Source organism: Lynx rufus, unplaced genomic scaffold (assembly GCF_022079265.1).
Source record: "Lynx rufus isolate CCGP_SWC_20201006 ecotype Redwood Valley unplaced genomic scaffold, mLynRuf1.p SCAF_5, whole genome shotgun sequence".
In the NCBI taxonomy this organism is placed as follows: domain Eukaryota; kingdom Metazoa; phylum Chordata; class Mammalia; order Carnivora; family Felidae; genus Lynx; species Lynx rufus.
In genome coordinates this window covers 62,673,138-62,694,806 of record NW_025814867.1, presented here as the reverse complement: position 1 = coordinate 62,694,806, position 21,669 = coordinate 62,673,138, and the positions used below count along the sequence as shown (strand labels likewise).

At 36.7% G+C, this 21,669-nt stretch overlaps 1 protein-coding gene across 3 annotated transcripts; it reads right to left on the bottom strand.

The window, feature by feature from the left end:
- Positions 1–5,911: 5,911 nt before the first annotated feature.
- Positions 5,912–21,192, bottom strand: MYNN (myoneurin). 3 transcript variants are annotated; one of them, XR_006965691.1, is made up of 9 exons: positions 21,116–21,192; positions 19,989–20,285; positions 15,024–15,817; positions 14,102–14,261; positions 11,927–12,105; positions 10,985–11,068; positions 9,882–9,968; positions 7,673–7,993; positions 5,912–6,049 (listed from the first exon to the last, which is right to left on the bottom strand). XR_006965691.1 is itself a non-coding variant. In XM_047099595.1 (8 exons), exons 2-8 carry the CDS (start codon positions 20,252–20,254, stop codon positions 7,731–7,733), a joined length of 1,833 nt encoding a protein of 610 aa, XP_046955551.1. In that variant the 5' UTR covers positions 20,255–20,285; positions 21,116–21,192; the 3' UTR covers positions 5,912–7,730. The 3 variants fall into 3 exon arrangements, 2 of the variants coding, with proteins under 2 accessions (XP_046955551.1, XP_046955552.1); XM_047099595.1 differs by having other exon boundaries at positions 5,912–7,993; XM_047099596.1 differs by lacking the exon at positions 10,985–11,068 and having other exon boundaries at positions 5,912–7,993.
- Between the last annotated feature and the right edge of the window lie 477 nt (positions 21,193–21,669).

The following is a 21,669-nucleotide window of genomic DNA, read 5'->3' as shown; positions in this document are numbered from 1 at the left end:
AAACCTTACTTGGCAACATTCTCTTCTCTTCGTGTTCCAATCTTATTTTATTTCCATTTTAAGATCTCTGCTATGCAGATATAAAGACTGGTTTTTTTTATAGAGTTCTTTTAACATTATTACATGCTGAATAATCTAAAACTAAATATCTGTATCTAAAAGGCTGTATATCTCAGGGCGCCTGGGTGGCTCAGTTGGTTAGGCCACTGACTTCATTCAGCTCAGGTCATGATCTCAGTGAGTTTGAGACCCAAGTTGGGCTATGTGCTGACAGCTCAGAGCCTGGAGCCTGCTTCGGATTCTGTGTCTCCCCTCTCTCTACCCCTCCCCTGCTCATGCTCTATCTCTCAATAATAAATAAATGTTAAAAAAATTAAAAAATAAATAAAAATAAAAATAAAAGGCTGTATATCTCAGAAAAATCAAGTGTTTTTGTATTGTTAAAAATGCAATAGAAAGGGGCGCCTGGGTGGCGCAGTCGGTTAAGCGTCCGACTTCAGCCAGGTCACGATCTCGCAGTCCGTGAGTTCGAGCCCCGCGTCAGACTCTGGGCTGATGGCTCAGAGCCTGGAGCCTCTTTCCGATTCTGTGTCTCCCTCTCTCTCTGCCCCTCGCCCGTTCATGCTCTGTCTCTCTCTGTCCCAAAAATAAATAAATGTTGAAAAAAAAAATTAAAAAAAAAATGCAATAGAAAGTGAATAAAATTTTATGTTTTTTAATCAAATTTGAAAAACTGCAGAATTCAGTGGATGCAATAAAACTAAGCTATGGGAAAACTTAGGAACATTTTAAACAACTGTCATTACATCTGTAAAACATTAAGCTAGTGAGGAAATTGGTCCCAGCAATTAGAGATCCAATAAATTCAGACTTGAGCAACAATTAATATGACAAACCTCATATACCTGAATGTCTGTCCAGAGAGTTACGTTCATTAAACTAGAGATGCTAAATCAGCATTTTTAAAATGTGGAGCATCAGAACACATTGGGGCAAATGTTAAACCTACAGATTTCTTAGAGTGAGACCTACTGAATCAAATTTTCTGAGGACAGTCTGGGGAATCCGCATTTTTACAATCCAGGTCATCTTTAATCTATTAAAGTTTAAGAAACAATGCTCTGGTTTTCTCATTCTTCAGTTTTTTAAGTATGTACCTTTTTAAACGCAAGTAGAGCAATCATATGGAAAAGTACACAAATCTTAAGTGAAGAGATGCTAACCCACCTGTGTCAGCCGCAACTTAAATAAAGATAGTAAACACCACACGCTTCCCAGAAGTGCCTCCAACCTTCTTCCAACAGGCAACCACTTTCGTGATTTCTAACACCACAGTAACAGTTTTGCCTATTTCTGTATTTTATAGAAAAGGAATCTTACACCCTTTGTGTCTGTGTGATTTACTTATGTTTAATGTAGCAATAGTCTTTTATTGCTTTGAAGTATTCTGTAATATGCTGGGTAGCAGAGGAGTCTACCAGATTCTGGAACGAGGTGGCCTCTCGTCAGTCTAGGAAACAGTCACAAGAAAATAAACCTTGGTAACGAGATCTGCCTGTCCAGGCTAATCTCTGTTCCTGTGTGGAAGAGAAGGGACCCCCCCCCCCCAAGTTTCTACATTCTCCCAAGGGAAGGTAGCTAGCTACCTTCAGAAGGTAGCTAGCTGAGTGGGAAGCAAGTTCATGAATGGCAGGCAAACAGGCTTACTTCAAGCCTGTGGTGGGGTGGCACAGGTTAAACCTGCAACCTGATCTACACTGGCCTGCTTGAGACAGAGCAGCAGAAGTCTGAGTTCTCCACATTTGTTAAAACTAAGGCGAGGCCAATTCAGTCAAGAACCACCAGGCTCTGACCAAGCTAGGAAAAATCTGATCACCTATTTTACAAGCTGTTGCCTACTGCATCAGAGGCCAGTAGGATGCCCAGAGAATGAAGACCTGAACACATGGTCTTCCCTGATGCCATTATGTCATGTAAGCACCCTCCGTATAGCTGGACACCAGTTTAAAGAGAAGACAAAGGGCAGAAATAAGACAGCATTTTTCCAAAAGTTTAAGCATTACCTTAAAATATTACAAATTGTATCTCCTTTATATTAGACTAAGTTTTAAATTGGCTGGGACTAAAGGTTAATTTTTTCCAGACTTCCCACTGGGTGGGAGCTCAAGAGTAAACACATGCACATTCTGTCAGAATACTCTATTTCCTCTGCACATCTGAACCATGAATAAATCTGTGACCATGTGTATGTTTCCATTTTTCTCATACCATCCTTTAATTTCAGGCTCAAATACAGCCTCTTGATTATGGTGTTACAAATATTATACTCTTCATTTTGTGATGTTTCAAGTTTGAAAACAAAAAAAGTGCTTGATATTTTTTACATGTTTGACAAAAACTGATCTTGATCTACACTCTGCTTTTCAAGCTAAATAGTAGTATTCGATCTTAGCTACCACTCAAACCATATCCACCTAAGCTTACTATAACTGCCTTCTCAAAGGATCATCATGCTTCAATTACCCAACCTAAAGTTGTCTTTGATTTGCACCTATTTAATTTCTCTGTGCCATATGACTGGTGTAAAGCCACTTTTGTCCTTGTGAAACTTGCCGCACCCCGATTTTCTTCATCACTTTGTATCTCCTTTCCTTCCTTCCTTCCACCCTCCCTGCCTCCCTCTCTCCCTCACTTTCTCTCTTTGAGAGAGAATCCCAAGCAGGCTCTCAATCGATGGGGCTCAAACTCTCAAGGTGTGAGATTATGACCTGAGCCGAAACTGGACGCTTAACTAACTGAGCCATCCAGGCACCCCATCTTTGGCTCATTCTTTAAATGTATTTCCCTGAAGACTGTTTCCTCATCTTTCGTTCTGTACCATCTCCTAGGGCTGCCTGAATCATTTCTATCACAATAATTATCAGTCTTATGCTATAAGATCTGTATCTTTAGCTCTAACCTCTCCTGGGCTTAAGGCTCCATTTCCAACTACAGCTAGACATTGTCACATGGCTGTTTTATCACCAAACTCAGTGCACCTAAAATAAAGTCTTCTTTTTTTTAACTTTTTTTTCAGTATTTATTTATTTTTGAGACAGAAAAAGACAGAGCATAAACGGGGGAGGGTCAGAGAGAGGGAGACACAGAATCTGAAGCAGGCTCCAGGCAGTCAGCACAGAGCCCGACACAGGGATTGACCTCACGGACTGTGAAATCATGACCTGAGCCGAAGTCAGATGCTTAACCGACTGAGCCACCCAGGAGCCACTAAAGTCTTCTCTTTTATAAGCCTCTTATCTTCCCTATCACAGTTAGTGGGATCACCATCTTCTCAATCATTAAGGATCAAAACTTAGGTGTCTAAGTTGGAGCTATCTAACTGCAAGGAAAAGACACTGATTCATTCATGCCTGTTTAAGAAAAGGATTTACCTTAAGGAACTAACAGGGGAAAAAAAATCACTGGCACCCAGGGACAAGGAAATGAAGCACAACACTGTGCTACTTAAAGAATGGGACTGCAAAGCCAGAAACCAAGGCCACACCTCTCTCACAGGGAATTAGTGGCTGGTTCTGTGAACTGATTTCACTCCCTTGCTTCACTCTACAGATCAGCTTTCTCTGCTTATTCATAATTTCCTGTAGACTCTGGCTTGCTTCACTGACTCTGGGCCAGTTCTAAACGATCTTTTCACTCACATGTATACCAAAACCTAACAGTCTCTGAATTTCAAAACTCATATTCTTGAGAATCTAACCGCTCAGTCGGGCCTAAGAATTGTTTCTCCCTGGTAAAGTGTTTGGTTAGCTGTGGACATAGTATGGAATCATGTGTTATAAATGTGGCTATCTAATCCCCGCCCTTCAGCAGTCAACTGTGCTTGGGTGTGTGAGATCATGGGTTATAAACCTGGCTATCCAATCCTACTCCTCAGCACAGGCAGAGGACTGAGGACTATTTCATGTAAGATGATGGAGGCACTGGACATGTCTTTCACTCCTCCCTGTTTCATACTTTTTTCATTCTGCCTATTTCAGTTAGCTGTGTGCACATTCCTTCCTATCATCCATTTCTTCTTGTTTGCCTATCTATGGGAGTAATGGCCCTTTTTCTGCCCATTCAACTCTGGTTGACTGCTCAATATTTTCTTTCTTGCCTTCCCCTGTAACACTTGACATTGTCTTGTTTACTGCCAGTTATATTCAGGCTTTTCCTTCCCATCTGACTTAGGGTGGTATTTAGTTTATTTATCTTTGTAGGTTTATGTATTGATTTCAATAATTTTCTAGCATTTGAAATACTGGCCAGACATTTTAATCCAGGTATCTATTCACACCTATGGTATTTATTTTAGTGCATTCTTCTCGATATTAAATACCCTACTTCTGGGTGGTTATTATGTTTACATGATAATGATCTAATTCCTTAAACAAATAAACCAAATCTCTCTTTTTTGAGAAAGTGCACGCATGGGAGCATGCGCACATGCAGTGAAGGGGCAGAGGGAGAGGGAGAATATTAAGCAGGCTCCATGCCCAGCGCGGAGCCTTACACAGTGCTCAATCTCATCACCATGAGTTCATGATTTGAGCCAAAATCAAGAGTCAGACACCTAACCGCCTGAGCCACCCATATGCCCCCCCAAATTTCTCTTGAATGAATGGGGGGCAGGGGTTGCAGAGGACAAAAGAGTAACCATATCATTGTCTCAAGAAATTAATGCTCCACCAAAAAAAAAAAAAAAAAAATTAATGCTCCAATAACTAAAACTCCAAGTTGTTTATAAATAAAGAGTAAAAATGTAGAATATACAGAAATTGCATTAAAATACAATTTCTTTTTACTTGGTGGTATTTCTAGTAAAGTTCTAAAGACTTAAAATCTAAGTACAAGATGGAAATTTGTATCAAGAGCTTCATTTTTAAATGCTTTCCAAAAGAACACCAAGAAACATTTAGGATATTGGTTCTCAATGTCTGGTTACATTAAAATCTGCTATGGGGCTTTTCCATCATATATATCCCACAGATTGTATGATTTAGTAAGACTAAGGTGGGGTGGGACTGGGATAGTGTTATTTTAAAATGTTTCTGATATGCATTAAATGTTAGAACTATTATTCTAGGATATTTTTAAAAACAAGTATATGTACATTGTTTTTATACATGTACACTTCAACTACTCTCACTCGTACAGTTTCTGTAGAACTGAAACATACAGAAGTGCTAAACTACTTTTGCAATAGAACATCAGAACCATTAAAAAATTTTTTTTCTAAAATTTGTCTATCAAAATTATCCTATGAAATTAAACATAAAACAAGTACCATTTAAAAACAGCAAAAAATCATTTATATATAATCTATGGTTTCTTTTTAAAAAGTCTAAAATCTAACAATACAGTAGGAATAATCTAATACATACAAAATTATTTTAGAAAATAATTTCTCAGTGAGAGCTTCAACATCCTAAACACTTGCAAAAACGTAATAATATTTAGTTAAGAATAGACCTTTCCCAAAACTGCATTGTAACAAATATATTTAAAACCGGACTTATTTAAACGGTAATTGAGTGTTAAAATGACACCAGATACAACTAAAATATAAGCATATGATCATAAAAAATTGTATAGCATTATGAGAAGAATGACAAGACAGGGACCTCAGCCTTCAAGATTTCTCACATGTCACTCTGGAAGACCATCGAGACATGTCAATTTTAAAAGAAAGTATTTTAGTTATGAAGCAGATAACGTGATGGAGAAAAAACACAGTAAATCAACCTTACCCATTCCAATCCAATAATATTAAAAATAATAAATCTGAGGACTAATCTATATAAAATGCTAATTACCATTATTAGAAGAAATTTGGTAACTACAGCTCTCATAAAATTTTGACATCACTGTAGCCATTTTTGAAATTTTATTCTTTAGATGCTTGGATTAATGAAGATGTGAATTAAATATAACCTCTCCATTTCAGCAGACTTCTTAAAGAGGCTGAGTCTTTTAATTTTCTTTAATTTCTTCACATTCCAATAAATTCCTATTGAATTTAAGCCAGAATAGATTAGTTGAACATTTTATAACTTTGTAAATTGTATTTAAACCCAGCATATTAATACACAAGCATAATTAGATTTCTTAGATAAATAGTTAAATCCTAAGTTTGATGTATATTACACAAAGGGAATATTTCAAACTGTGAAGTCAGTCCCACTGGTGGCAAACTACTGCGAAAATGGTGAGTGTGCTGCGAAACGGTGGCCATCTCTACAGTGTACAAGAATTAAGTAGTCTCATTACATCCTCTTCTAGTTGGTTCTTCTGACTAGGATGCCAGAGAAAATTCAATTAAGGAAACCAATATCAAAAAAACCCCAAACCCCACATTAACTTTATTACAGAAAACAAATAAGCCACAACTAATGCATGGCAGAAATAAGAAATAATGTCACCATGGTGTTTGATCAGCAGCATAGGAACTGACTCTGTGGAACTGGTAATTTAATGTCCAAAGATCAGGCAGTAATATAAACGAATTATGTGGGAAAAGTGGGATGGGGAAGTAAATATCAGAATGATACTGAATTTTTTACATTCAGTAAGAAGAAGACAGACTACTGTAGGCAGTCTGACAACAACCAAATGTTGTGGTTTGATTCATAAAATTTTAAACTCAAAACTTATAGAAAAATGTAAAATATTTAGCAAACTGGCTTTCTGGTAAGTCAAATGTTCACTGATAAATGAAGCTAATTTCTTAATTCTTTATATAATTACAATGTGTCAATTGAGAAGCCAAGTGATTTAGCGTTCACATTAGGTTTACGTTTAAAAAATTCTTTTTGGAACTTAGTATTTTAAAAAGTGCGTAACAGGTGTAGCAAGGCTTATCAAAAATCTTCAAAATTCGTATTTTCCTCATCTCCAGTAATCTAGAAACCTATTAAAACATAACCTGAATCAAATTTTGAAGCTGTCTTTATTAAGATAAAAATACCATATGATCTATTTAAAACTCATTTTGCAAATAAATGTAGTCTTGGATAACTCAAAAGTACTGATCACTGCTTTTCTCCAGAATTCTGAGGCCTAAATGAACAAAAATGTATATACAGTTTTCTAGCTTTTAAGAAAAACACTTCTTTTTGTGTCATTAGAAAAGTTACCTCCAATGGAATATATTAATAGAGAAACAGCACAATTCTTATTCAGTACCTAAATTCTCTTAAGTAGAAGAATGAAAATTCACTTTCCCCCCCCAGTTTATGTACTGGTCTATGGGACTTGGTACAGCAACACTATTGGCCTGATACTATCATAGATTTTGCTTAAATTTTGAGGGGAAAAAACTAAAAAATCCCGCAGGTCAAAACTGACTCATATAAATGGAAAGATTCCACTTAAATAAATGAAAAGCAATTTAAAATGCAAAATAAAAATGAATTAAGGCAGCTCTAAGAGAAAAAACTCATCCATTCAAAATAGTGCTACGTTAGTATAACTCACTCCTTAACATGTCATGTTTATAATCTAGGCATAGAAGCCAAAAATCAAAACAAGCATTGCAGTTATGATGCAGCATCAGGTGTTTACTTCAGCTGAATGGAAAATAATGGTCACAACTCAAATGAATGCTAATTTAATATGAATATATGCACCTTACCAGAGATGTTTATGTTTACTACCAAAGACGTCTTAGCAATTCCATATTCCTCACAAAGTCAGTATAATTGCTGTAAAAAAATCAACTGTGGTTCTGAATACCCATTCACAGTTGATCTCAACAACGTATCTGATGTAGGCGACTGGTTATCTGTGACAGGCAGAAGGATGTGGTGGTCCTCAGTTCCAAGAGGAAGAGATAGTGGTAAAGTCATATCAGAAGGCTTCACATCCAGTGTTTCTGATAAAGGACTTTTTTGTATAGAATCTTGTTCATTCAACGGATGATCCTCTATACTAGAATCTAGAAGTTTATCTGCACCTGAAATAGAAGAGAAAGAAATTTATGCTATCTTTGGAAACAAAACAAAAACTCTTAGATAGACTAAATCTGCTTACCATTCCCAGAACTTACATTCCAACCTCCACAGCTTTACTCATGCTGTTTCTCTTATACTGATTTACCCTCATTATTTACACAAGTCCAATATGGGCCTCAAGCTTAGGTTTAAGCACCAACTTGAACTTAAAAGGGATTTAACTGTTCTAGACAAGGGCGAGCTGTTACCTATTTTATCACTCACTTGTCAATTTTTTGTATACTACCTTGCGACATCTGTCTCTTATTGCTACTGAACATTCTGCTTCATACTGGTATGGCCTCTATTCTCAGACTAAACTCCTCAAGGGTAAATGTCAAATTATACTTCTCTGATTCCTTCAAAGTACTTAATAATAGTGCTATACACATAACAGATTTGTTCTCTGAACGTATTAATGAGTAGTTCATACTATTCTGAGTTCAAGTTCAGAGATACAGCACTTTTGTATATTTTTCAGAAGTGAGAAATTCTGCTCAAGGGCATAAATTATCACACCGATTATGATACACTTTTGCCTTCAAATTTTCCATGAGCTTTACCATGCTTCTGCCACCCCAAAGTTTTTACATGATTTCAATCTGTTTCATTAGATAAAACTGCATATTTGCTTTCATAAAACTAGAATTCTGTTCTTGCCTAATTACTCTTCAGTTCAACCAGCCAATACAACCTGCACTTCCTTATCCCGGTGACTCCCTTTACAATATTCTCTCTGCCTGGGAGGAACCCTCCTTTTCCCATCTCCATTCTCTGAACCCCTCTCTCTCCTTCAAGTTTCCTAGAATTAAGTTTTTCCAGTACTCACCTCAGAAGGACTTAATCTCTTCTTTAGCACTTCTGTCTCTACTTATACCCTATATTTTGTCTTGTAATCACAGTTATATATTTAGATTTCTCATCTCCTACACCAGATTGTAAACTCTTTGAGGACTAAGACTGTGCGTTTTTCAACTTCGTATTATTCTGCAGTTATGTGTACTTTGGAGGCAGAGGCATTTAATGTTTGTTGAATTACTCACATTGCAGTTTTCATATGTTACTTAATCCTTATGATGTCGCTGTTTACTATCAAAGACTTGTTAACATCTCTATACACTGAAGAAGCCTAGTATTTTGTTTTTAATTATGACAAACATAGTGAAACTTTTTCAAGGATTCATTTTAAGCAACAGACTTAAATTTTATAGTCTGGCTTTTCATTTTTATGTAACAGTTTGGAGCTACCCATTTCCCTACTTCCTCTTACATGTTTCTGGATTCATGTGTTCATGATGCCTTTTTTGTCACATAACTAATCCCCAGGTAACCCAGACTCTAGTCTGGAGAATAGTGATACACGTTTTGTTTATATATTCTTTCTTTCTTGTAACTTCATAAATCAGGTTTTTAAAAGAGGAAATATTTCAAGTACTGTTTATTAGATGGTCAATATGGAAAGAAATTTCTAGTGAACTTATCTACAAATTATAAAGCTACCTTCCTAATATGTATTTATCTAGTTTTTAAAAATATGTATCTAATTTAAACTGTTATAATGTGCATCTCAACATTTTAGGAGTAGCACCATTATGAGAGCCCTAAATTTTTTTTTTTTTTCAACGTTTATTTATTTTTGGGACAGAGAGAGACAGAGCATGAATGGGGGAGGGGCAGAGAGAGAGGGAGACACAGAATCGGAAACAGGCTCCAGGCCATCAGCCCAGAGCCTGACGCGGGGCTCGAACTCACGGACCGCAAGATCGTGACCTGGCTGAAGTCAGACGCTTAACCGACTGCGCCACCCAGGCGCCGAGAGCCCTAAATTTTTAAAAAAACACAAACATTTACCGGAATGGACTTTTGTTTTGTGCTTCTTTAAATTTTTAATATCTGTGTAAGAATTTCCACATAATTCGCAGATAAATGGCCTTTCTCCTGAAAAGCAAGTTAAAAAGTTTAAACTCAATATTTTTGAAGCTAAGACAAAAATATCAATGTTTACGAATGCAGTGTAAACATTACTGTACTGTTTAAGTTTAGTTTCAAATTACCATTTAGTCACGTGGTTATAATATAGTCAAACAAAAACTTCCATACACATTAGGCGCTCTGTTATACTAAGCATCCCCATTTCAGGAAAAATTGAGCCCTTTTGTTAAGAGAAATTTAACTTACTCTTATTACTATTAGACATTTAGTGAGTGCCAGTTATGTGCCAGATACTAAGAGGAACAGCTGGGGGAAAATATGTAAATATTTCTGCTTTCTGGCAGCCTACAAATTAGAAAATCCTGTACAAACAGTGACAGAATAAAATGCTACAAAATTACAATTCCTTCGAATAAGAACTGTTCCATGGTTTACAAACTATGAAGCCTAAGAGTAGAGAAGCCGCCAATAAATTTATTAAATGTCTACTAGGGGCTCATAGTATTCTAGATAGGAATAGCGAGAAATAATTTTTAAAATGACAAAGAAAATGAAAAGAGTCCATCTTCAAAGTGGCATTTTCCCTTGTTTTAATTTTTTTTTGTTCCATATTTTCTTCATATTATACAATATTCTTACAAGAAACATGTCAATTCTAACATTCATTCTAAAAACTTGCTTACTGAACACTACTTGATAAGAAAATCTAGTATTATCTTGGTATTATATATTCCTTTTCATTTCTTGGTACATCTTTGCAATTTAATCTAAGTCATCTAAAAACTATTACTATCTGGCATATTTTTTAGAAAATCTATACAATTCTAGACCCAACTTAATTAACACTACTCCAAATAACTAAAGAAACAAAGCAAACAGAAAGTTGATAGTTATACATTAAAATATTGCTATAGGTAGAGTACGACTAGAAACCATATAGTCCATAATGGTTTAAAAGTCAAGGTTTACATAAAAAGAAATTAGAGAGAACAAAAAATAATACGTTCTCCCTAAACACAGACCTGTATGGGATCGAAAGTGTTTGTTGAGCTCTCCTGAGGAAATAAAACTTTTCCCACAAATACCACATATGTATGGTTTTTCACCTAGATGGAAAATAAAAGATAGCGAAGTGGTGTACTATACCAATATAATATTTTATCAATTACAATAATCTAAAGTAACCTGTTCTAAAATACTGAATTAAAACCTCTTTATATTGTATTTTAGAGGTATCTTCAGTGTGATCCAACTTAGATTAGTAATTACACTGTTCATGTAACCTGATGCTTTTCATATAATAAAACTTTCTGCAAACATCCTTCTAGTAGACTAGAGTTGGGCAAGAAGTTCAATTTTTATGATTACAAACGTGATTAAAAATTCATCAATCCAGGACTTTAGTTCTTGCTATCTACTATATTATTAAGAGGAAAAAAATTATTTAGGAAAGACCTATTTTAAGAGGTACTCTATCAAAACTGAAAATCTTTGAGTACAACGTGCTTCAAAACTGGTATTTTGCACTTGAAGTAGCTGTTTAATTTGTGAATCTCAGAATGTCTGCACAGGAAAAGTCATAAAAATCAATGTTCTACCTAAACCCATCTTCACCCCTTAATTTCACTCTACTGTTTTATCCAAGGGAAGTGAAACAAGAGGCTAATGGGGTTTTTCTAAGGTCATAAAATACATTTCAACTCAAGTTTATATACCGTCAAAATTACCTGATTTTTAACGTATATAGTTACATAATTAAAAAATTCCATCCACTGTGTACTATCTTAGAAAATAAGTCTGCTTTTATAGCTAATATTTATGTGAAAACCACAAACACAAAAGGCTTCAAGAAGCACACACACAACAGATACACAACAAAATCTATAATCTACTTTCTGTAAGGGCTCAATTTCCCTTTCTTTTTACAACTTTCCTTATTTTAAACATCTCTGTCAAATTCTTACCTGTATGTTTTCGAGAATGAGTGATAAGAGAACTAGAGACAGCAAATGCCTTCCCACAAGTATCACACACATACGGCTTTTCTCCAGTATGCCTACGAACATGATAGGTCAATGTGCTGGCTTGAGCAAATCTCTGTCCACACCTATCACAGACATATGGCTTCTCTCCACTATGCTTCCTATTAGTAAATAAATAAAGTTATATAGTGGTAAGTAAAACAATTTGGATCCAATCTATATAATAAGCATTTTTTATACAATTTTTCATGTAGTATTTTATTTCATATTAACAGACCAAGAATATATACTTAAAATCAACAGTTTCAATGTATACAAATCAAAAATAAATGTTTTGGCATAATGTTATCAAAACATTAGTTCTAAGGTAAGTTAAAAAAATTTTGCCGTCATCTTTATATGGTTGTCAAGTGTGTCCCTAATACCGCAGGCAATTATTTTCACTTGTCCATTCACTCACTCTTTAAAACTCTTTCCTTAAACCTCCAGCAACTCCTCATCCATCCTTATCTTTAGCTGATGTCCTTGCTTCCTGTTTTACTGAGAAAAATTTAAGCAATCAGAAGAAAATTTCTACCATCTCAACCTTCCACCTATAGGCATCTGTACCTATGTATCTGTTGTTCTCATTAACTCTAACAGGAGGGTGACAATTCATCTGAATCCAAACACTCCCATTTGCATACTTAAGATATTATCTCTTTCCTACTCAATGGTAACACTCCTATAATTTCCTCCACAGTTCCTTTTTCCCATACAAATATACTGATGTCTCTGATCTTTAAAAAAAAGACCCTTTGGGGCACCTAAGTGGCTCAGTCAGTCAAGCATCGGACTTTGGCTCAGGTCATGATCTAGAGGTTAGTGGGTTCAAGCCCCGCGTCGGGCTCTGTGCTGACAGCTCAGAGCCTGGAGCCAGCTTTCGATTCTGTGTCTCCTTCTCTCCCTGCCCCTCCCCTGCTCACACTCTGGCTCTCTCTCTCTCAAAAATAAACATAAAAACAAAACAAAACAAAAAAACCTTGACCTCTCTTGCTCCTCCATTTCTTGGCTCCTCTTTATCAAAAATTTGAGTCTCCAACTGTTCCACTTTAATTTTTCTCTACTAGTCACAACTAACATTGCTTTTGTTGAGAGCACTGCTGACCTCTCACTTTGGTAAATCCAACAGTTAAGTCTCAATCTTCACCTCTCTATCACCAAATTTGACAAAACTGATTGTTCTCTTCTGGAATAATTTCCTTCACTTGGATTCCAGGGCAGTCTACTGTTGGTTTTCCTCCTATATTGGCTAATCACCTCTTGACTATCTCCCGGAATTTTTTAAGATTAGAGTGCCTCATGATTCAGTCCTTTTGATTGCTTCTCTATCCACATTCATTTTCTTGGTGACCTCATTCAGTATTACAGCTTTAAATATTATCTATATGCTGAAGACTCCCAAATTTGTATCTTCAGCTCAAACCAGTCCCCTGAATTACAGACTTACATAACCAACTGTCTATTGTACATCTCCATTCAGATGACTAAGAGCTCAAATTTAACATATTCAGATCTCTGCTCAAAATGCCTACACACCCTCTTAAACTGCTCTATCCACAACTCTCTTCCATTTCAGTTCATGGTAATTCCATCTTTTCATGTGCTCAGGCTATAAATCTCAGAATCTTTGATTCTACCCTCTTTTCTATCATACCCCACATCCAATCTGCGGCAACTTCTTTAAAAATATGTCCAGAATCTGACTACTACTTATCTCTTCCATTGCCATCACTGTGGCCTAAATCATCATCACTCTCACTTGGATTTTATCTATAGCTTCCTGTTAATTTTGCTTCCATTCTTGCAATCTTACAATTGTTTTCCAATATAGCAGCCAGAGCCACCCCTTAAAATGTAAGCAAGATAAAAAAAAAAAAAAATGCAAGCAAGATCATATCACCTATTTCTCATTCTGATCTTATTTCTCTCCTTCACTTACTCCCCTCCAGCCACCATGGCTTCCTCTGGTTCCTTCACTATGCTAAGAAAATTTAATGGTAGAACCACAATTAGAACTCTACCGTCTTGAATACTAACACAGTAGTCTATTCATAAGACTAAGGTGAATACCAGACTCAAAGATCAAACAACTTTTTTTTTTTTTTTTTTTTTTACCTTGCATGAATCTTGAGATTGCTAGAAGTTGCAAATTGTAAATTGCATACATCACATTTATAGGGTTTTTCCTCACCATGATGCATACGACTATGGAAGACTAGCTGGCATTTCTGAGCAAATCCTTTATCACATAATTCACATTTGTATGGCTTCTCACCTAAAAGAACAAGCAAATAAAATTTATATTTAAAAGGAGATATTGTTTTAGTTGCTTAAGCCACATAGGCTTTCAAAAGAGTTCATCAACAGTACTATTTTCAGTACTCGGAAATTGTTAACTGCTAGAAGTAACAAAGCAAACAGAACCTTTCTTCCAGATCAACTATCAAAACCTTGATAGAATTAAAAGAAATCAATGTTTCTCAATTCATAATAGTGAAAAGGTGGTCAATGAAAGAAATACATATTGCATCTTAAAAGGTACAAATCTAAGTGTACCAAACAAAAGTAAATGCAGAGGCTGAAGAATGAAATGTGTATGTAATGCTAAGAAACGTGTTCAGAAGTTGACAAAGATTAGGAAGCAGGAGGTGAGATGTACTGGCAAAATCTGAGAACTGTACTGAGTTGTAATTACTTTTCCCCTTTATCAGTTCTCTTAATCTTTGTCTCTGTTAAATACTTAGCAAGCTAGAATCAAGTATATGTTCATTTTAACTATGAAGGAAAATGGTATACACAGGTCATACATTAGGACTTCAGAGTATCAGCTGCAATAAAACAAAATAGCCATTAAATACTTGGTCACAATTACAAAGAAATTTTCAACAGTCTTAACATGCTAAACAAATATTTTTGTGAATACAAGTATATACCAAATGTTGGTCACAGTCAACACTGTATATTAATATGTACTGTACAAAAATATTATTTCAGTCACAGTATAAAAGCAATTATATCTCCCACAAACCAGTCTTACCTGTATGAGTTCTTACATGCGTTTTCAGCTGGTTACATTGCGTAAATGCCTTTCCACACAAGTGGCAGACATAAGGTTTAACTCCTTTATGTATTCTCATGTGCCTTCTCAAGCTGCTGGCTTCTGAAAACACTTTCCCACATGTGTTACACATTGGCTTGGCCTTGGAATACCTCTGATCCAGCTCTTCCCCAGAGCTCTCCAGCTCATAAGAATTCTTGACACTGGCTATATTAGACATAGAATGTTCTTTCAGAGCACAGTTTGGCTGTGATTTTCCACGTTTCCGTTTCACTGTAACAGTTTGCACAATATCTTGTGCTGGAAAAGTATTTTCCACAACTGATGTCAACTCGAGTTCTGAATTATCATTTCTTTGTGCAACTTGTTCTATTACAGGACTGGACAATTTATTTGCATCTAAGAATAATTCAACAGATGCATTCTCTAAAATCTCACTGGGATATTGCACTGTTTTATTCTGTCCTGTTTTCTGGGAGTTGAAGGCCTTCTTCTTCTTTTTCGTTTGAGATGACTTCTTTGCTAAAGCTCCTTGTTTAGGATTTGCCTGAACTAAATCTGTAGACGCTTCTGATTTTTCCCGACTGTTATAATCCCGTAGAGTAAGGAGACAAGTCTGTTGATTCAATTCAATGTTTCCAGTAATACTAGATATCTCTGTAGAAGAGGGATTAGCAATAAAAGCAAAATCTTCCATCTTTATTTTACATTTAGTGACCACCTCTTCCACTTTGAGATAGTCAGCAGCCTGATGAATTTCTTTAACATTCCAACTGTAAGGAAACAAGGCTAAATGACAATATTCTGAACAAATAAAAACTATTTGTGAAATAGAGCTGCACATATATTTCAATGTCTTTTAAAGACCTAACGAAGCAGAATGATGAAAAAGGCATAACTAAAAGAATAAATTTACAGAAATTCATTCACTCATTCAGAATAATCTTTAGGCAAAAATCTCCAGTTTTACAGAACTTCAAAAGATGAAAAATAATGGTTACTCATAACTACAAATGTACCACTATAAGAAAATGTTAAAATTTGTGTGTGTTTTAAAAAACACTTGGAACACAAAAGTAGCTGTTGGCAACTTATTGCCTCCTCCCATTCATCCTGAGGCCTATTCAGATAGCAACTACCTTTTCTGGGATTGGCAACAGCAAGAGTCTAAAAAAGTGTTTCCTACCTTCCTCTGCTCCCCTGTGAGGGACTTTAACGGTGCTTCTCAAACTTTCCCGTGCATGTGAGTCACCCAGGTATCTTGTTAAATGAGGATTCAGGTTCAGTAGATCTGTGACGGGACCCAAGTGTCTGCATTTCTAACACAGTTGCTGGTGATGCCAGTGCTGCTGGTTTACTGATTACACTTCAATGGAACAAGGTTTCAGAAAGCTCTAACAACCCTCCCGCCTGTGTGTGATACTCAACCCATGTTAGTTGGAGAGTCCGTCATTATTAGAACTATATAGAAAGACTTAAGTTCACCCTGTTCAACATTCTAGTCAGTATTTACTGAGCATCTACCATGTGTGGTACACTAAGAGGGATATTAAGAAATAAGAAATAGTCCCTGCACTCCAAAAGTTTACAATGTAGTGAAAAATTGTTTGATTACTCTAGCACTGGCTCTGGCATTACTAGGTGAGCTAATTAGGGTAAGTCAGCACCTGTTGGCACTTTGCTTTTCTTAGCTATAAAATCTGAGAGTTGAGTTGGTATTAACATGAAAATAGGACCCTTTTATAATTATCTGAGGATGGATACATACACACACACACACACACACACACACACACACACACACACACCCTTCAAGTAATCTTCCTGCTCTTTTCCCCAAATATTATTTAACTCTTCAGAAAAAATTTTAAAAAATCTTTTCCTTTTCCCACATGATTATATGAGCCAGAAAAAAGTTTTAGTCATAGCTGGTAATACAATTATAGTGCTATTAATATATCTTTATTTTTTTTAAGAAGAGTAAAATTTGAAATGAAATTAAACATTAACTAGCTCATGAACCACTCAGGTCTTTGAAGGTATACTACAGTATTTACAGATCTCTATCGATTTTCTCATCAACTGATGAAAACTTCTTTACCTCAAGTGGCACCTGTATGTTTCCTCTTTTTAAATTTAGTTTTCCACTGGCTTTTAAAAAAGTGCCTTTTATTATACACAAAGTTATTTTCTCAGCTCATTATAGATTAAATAGATTTATAGGCCCGTTTGGAAACCTAATCACAAGTTTAGGGAACATTTTATTCTCTAGGAAAATATACCTAAAGTTCCTAAATATGGTATAAATAAACTTTAAGAATATAATCTATTTGCAAATGGAGTCTTTCCCCTAGATAAGAAAATATTAAAGATTTCTTATGTCCCTTAGCTATAATTTTGGAATACATAACGGATGATCTTTGTAATGAAGTTAATTCTATATTTGCAAAGATATAACACAAATAGCCCAAATATAAACACAATCTTGTTCATCTTTTATACAAAATATTTTTAGCATGCATACAGTAGCACTGTCACTTTCTAAAAACGTTACCTTTGTCCTTAAGCATTTTTATTAGTTTTTTTACATAGTCTATTATTATTACAATAAATGAGAGACAGCACTAGAATGAAACCAAATTTATCACTCATTATACTTAGGTCTCAAATTATAATTGTGCTTAGTGATCCATACAGTGAACTACCAAACACATAACAAGGTCTGGTAGCCTTTAAGACCAATATAAACTAGCACTGTGATGCACACTAATTGTTCAGTACTGACACAGTATTTCATACCAATTATTCATCTATTTCGTAAACAAACTATAATCTCAGTTACAGTTAAGAGAACCAATCAGCAGTTGCTTACACCAATGACTAATCTGCTTTTGTTTACAAGCATGAAGTTACAGTGCTTGCAAACCTGCTTTCATCTTTTGAACAGTCACTGAAAGTCATTTAATTACATGCTACAAGGTATGTGGCTAAATGCTTTACATGAATAGTTTATTTAATCCTCAAGACAGGTCTCTGCAATCTGTAATAATCCCATTTTACGTACAAATGAAGGCTCAGATGTACAAAGACATTAAGTAATTCATCCAAGATCACAGAGGTTAGAGTAAGATTTGACCAAGGTAATCTGGCTCCTGAGTCCACTTAATTCTCTATTATTTGCTTTCTTCACTAAGTTTAATCACTGAATTATACACTTTCTACTTTTGATGTAAGTCTTCTCACATTTGTGGTGGGGCTCAAACAACTAGTTCCCAGGAAAGGTATGTATCAAAAAAGACTGAACAAAAATCTGGCTCTCTTTCACACTGGTGCTTTGCATGAAGGCTCAAAGTAAGCTGCTCTTCAGTGTGTTCAAATCAATTCAAGATTATTTGTAAAAGTTAATTGAGAATGGGAAACTATTAAATTGAAGATCAAGCAAAATTCACTGGTTTTGTGGTTATTTTACATAATGTGCTCTAAATATTTAGATGAGGCACCTGTAGAGTCAACTATTCAGTAAATTTAAATAATTTGTCATGTAGATTAATCTGACACTCGTGTGTTCCTTTAATCAACCCACAGAGAACTGAGTTGAAAATCTCATTATGTTAAAATTTAAAAATAACTCAAAAATAGTGTTTCCTTTTCAAAAGAATTAAGGAACATTTTGATTCTAGCTTTTTAAAGAAGTATATTTCCACAATAAGTTGCAATGTAAAACAGAGAGAAGGATTCTGCTTAATATCTATGTGTATATATAGAGATCATCTGGAAAATGAAAAATTTTTATCAAAATGTTAATAGTAATTATCAGTGGACGGCAAAATTTCAGGTGTTTCCTTTTTGTTTCTCCAGGTGTCTCCTTTTGTTTCTGATTTTTCTCCAAAAATTGTGGAGTTAAAGGGAGAGAGGAGAGTAGAAGAGAGAAAATAAACGAAACTAATGTTCAGTGGGAAGTAGGCCTTCAAGTAAATCCTTGATCTTCACACTAATACCAAGGGAGTTACTACAATCTCATTTTTACAGATGGGGAAACTGAGGCCCTCAGAGGTTGCATCTTGCTCAAAGACATACAGTGACTGACAGGCTAGATCTAATTCTAAAGAGCATACCTGTTTATGTCAGATTATGACTTCCATAAGAGATGGAGGAAAGAAGACAGGAGTAATTTGATTGGTTTCTCTTTCCTTTTATCCCCTCTACCTTTCCCTCCACAACTAGTAAATTCATCAGGATTAAATTAATTATACAGTCCACTATGCATGGGAGACACAAGTGACTGCATTATTAAATTCCTCAGAACCTACTTCCCGTTAGTGGAGTGACAGCATTAAGCGTTTCAGAGAAGCATTCTAGCACTTTGTATCTGGTGTAAGCATTAGTACTAATAGCTTTACAGAGGTAACAGGAGTCACTGCCATTTACACTCCAAGGAAATTATTTTCTTGAATCAAGATCAGGAAGAGGTCCTGCACATTGCTATCTATGGTTAGAAATGGGAATACATGAAATGAACACAGAGGATCATCCTTCTTCATCCACACTCCCCTACTACCTCAAGCACGTTAAGAGGTAGGGGACAGAGTGAGGAAGAGAGAAGATCAGAGGAATATAAAGACCAAGGAAACTGGAATTCACTTCGAATTCATTATGTATGATCTTCAAGTTTCCATAACTGAAACTGCAGGTTTTGCTTCAGCACATAAATCAAACGTGTCAGAAAAAAAGGCTTTAACTAACTAGCATCTGTGCTTTTTGCGCTTAAGAAATGTAGTCTGTTCATCCCAAATCAGTAACACTGACATCTTTATTAAAAACAACAATAGCATTGTGCACAGCAATATATGAAGTTAAGGGACTGAATGGAAAAGCTACAAATATACTTTAGCTCTAAAGACCGTTGACTAGCTTTTAGAAATGAAAACAAAATGTGTACTTTACCTGTCAAGATTTAAAGTTCCTGTGTATATAAACTCCAACAGTTTCTGAAATCCATCAGCCTTCACTTGACTCTGATCAAGGAAGACATTGTTCTCAGAAGTGCTTCTGTAGATCGCACCAAAATACTCACTAAATGAGGCAAGGACATTTCTATGAGCTTTAAACTGGAATTCCCCAATCACTACGGTGCAGTCACAAAGAAAACCTGCTTCCCGCTGTTTGTTCAGTCTCTCTAAAAGGTGCTCACAGTGGTGCGAATACTGCATTTTGATATCAGAATGGAATTTTACCCTTGTTCTAAAAGACAAAAAGAGACAGTAAGTCAGTAACCCTAAGTTTTCATCAAACGTTTCACCCAAGCAATTGGTAAGGGGAGAAGGGACATAGAACATGAACAAGAATAAAGTCCTCACTTGCTGCCCCCACAGAAAATTCTTATCAAACAGATTAGTTAAAAATGCTGAAGGTTAAGTGTCTATCTTTGGCCAACTAACACAATCGTTTGGACACATCAATATACGGCGATGCGTGAAAACACTTCCACGAGCTGAAAAAAAAGCACCGCAAGATTTCACGCTTTGCAGCAGTAGAACCTCCAGACTTCCAAGCTCAGTACGCATGCATGTGTTGGGGAAAAAATTAACAAACCACTAAGAAATGACTCCTTTGGACAGATGAGGAAAAAAACACAGTATGAGTTCTTTAAAACCGCTCTCAAATCCCCACAACCTGTTAGTTTTCCGTGGTGCACAGAGTTGCTTCAAAACGCGGGGCGGGTGCCCAGGAGGCGGAGAAGGAGCAGAGAGCCAGAGTTGTCAAGGTTCCGTCACTCGCCCGGAGGAGGCCACACCCCCTCTCATCCCCCCTCCCGACGGCAACGGAGAGTGACAACCAAAGCCAGTCTCTCCCGGCTTCTGCCGCACTGCCCTTCGGCCAGCTCCCACGACTACCTCGGGTTCCCACAGCAGAGGTTGTGGCCAAAGCCAACACCGGGGCTGCCTCGCCCAAGCTTTCCATGTTAATATCTCCGCCTCGACCTGAATTCAAACTCCATGAAGCCTGCTCACTCCTGACGGCGCGTCCGGAGAAAGCAGGATTGACAAGCTGGAGCGTGAAGAAAGACTCACCTAGAGCAAATCAAGGGGCAACAGTTTCTTCACGCTCTCTCCGCCATCTTGGAAGGACGTCACCGTTCCCCGCTCCGCCTCTTCCTTCTTCCTCTACGGAGACATCATATCCGGCCCGGGCGTCCAGAGGAAACGCTGGAGGCTCTGGGACCGTGGAGGTCTGGTACCGGCGAGGACGGACTGGGTTAGCCCGCAGAAATTTCGCTGTCCTGCATACCGGGGTCTCCAGCGAAACTGCGAACGTCATGGATACGGGACTTAAGGGTTCATTTGCAGCGACCCGCTTGTCTTCCTCATTCTAAACATTCTGGTCTGCCGATTGTCAGCATCTCGCGTTCAGGGCCGAGGTCGGGCAGCACCTCCCGAAAGTCCTCTTTCCGGGAGCCAGATTGCGCACTGCATGCTGGGGCTTGTAGTTTCTTCGTTTCTCCCATCATCCTCTCCTTCCTCGGGACCCCCGAGAGTGGGAACAGCTGCTTTGTGTCCTTAGGCTCCTGGCCATAGAGGATTTTTGAACTGAGACTGGTCACTCCTTTTCAGTTTATGTACCCGAA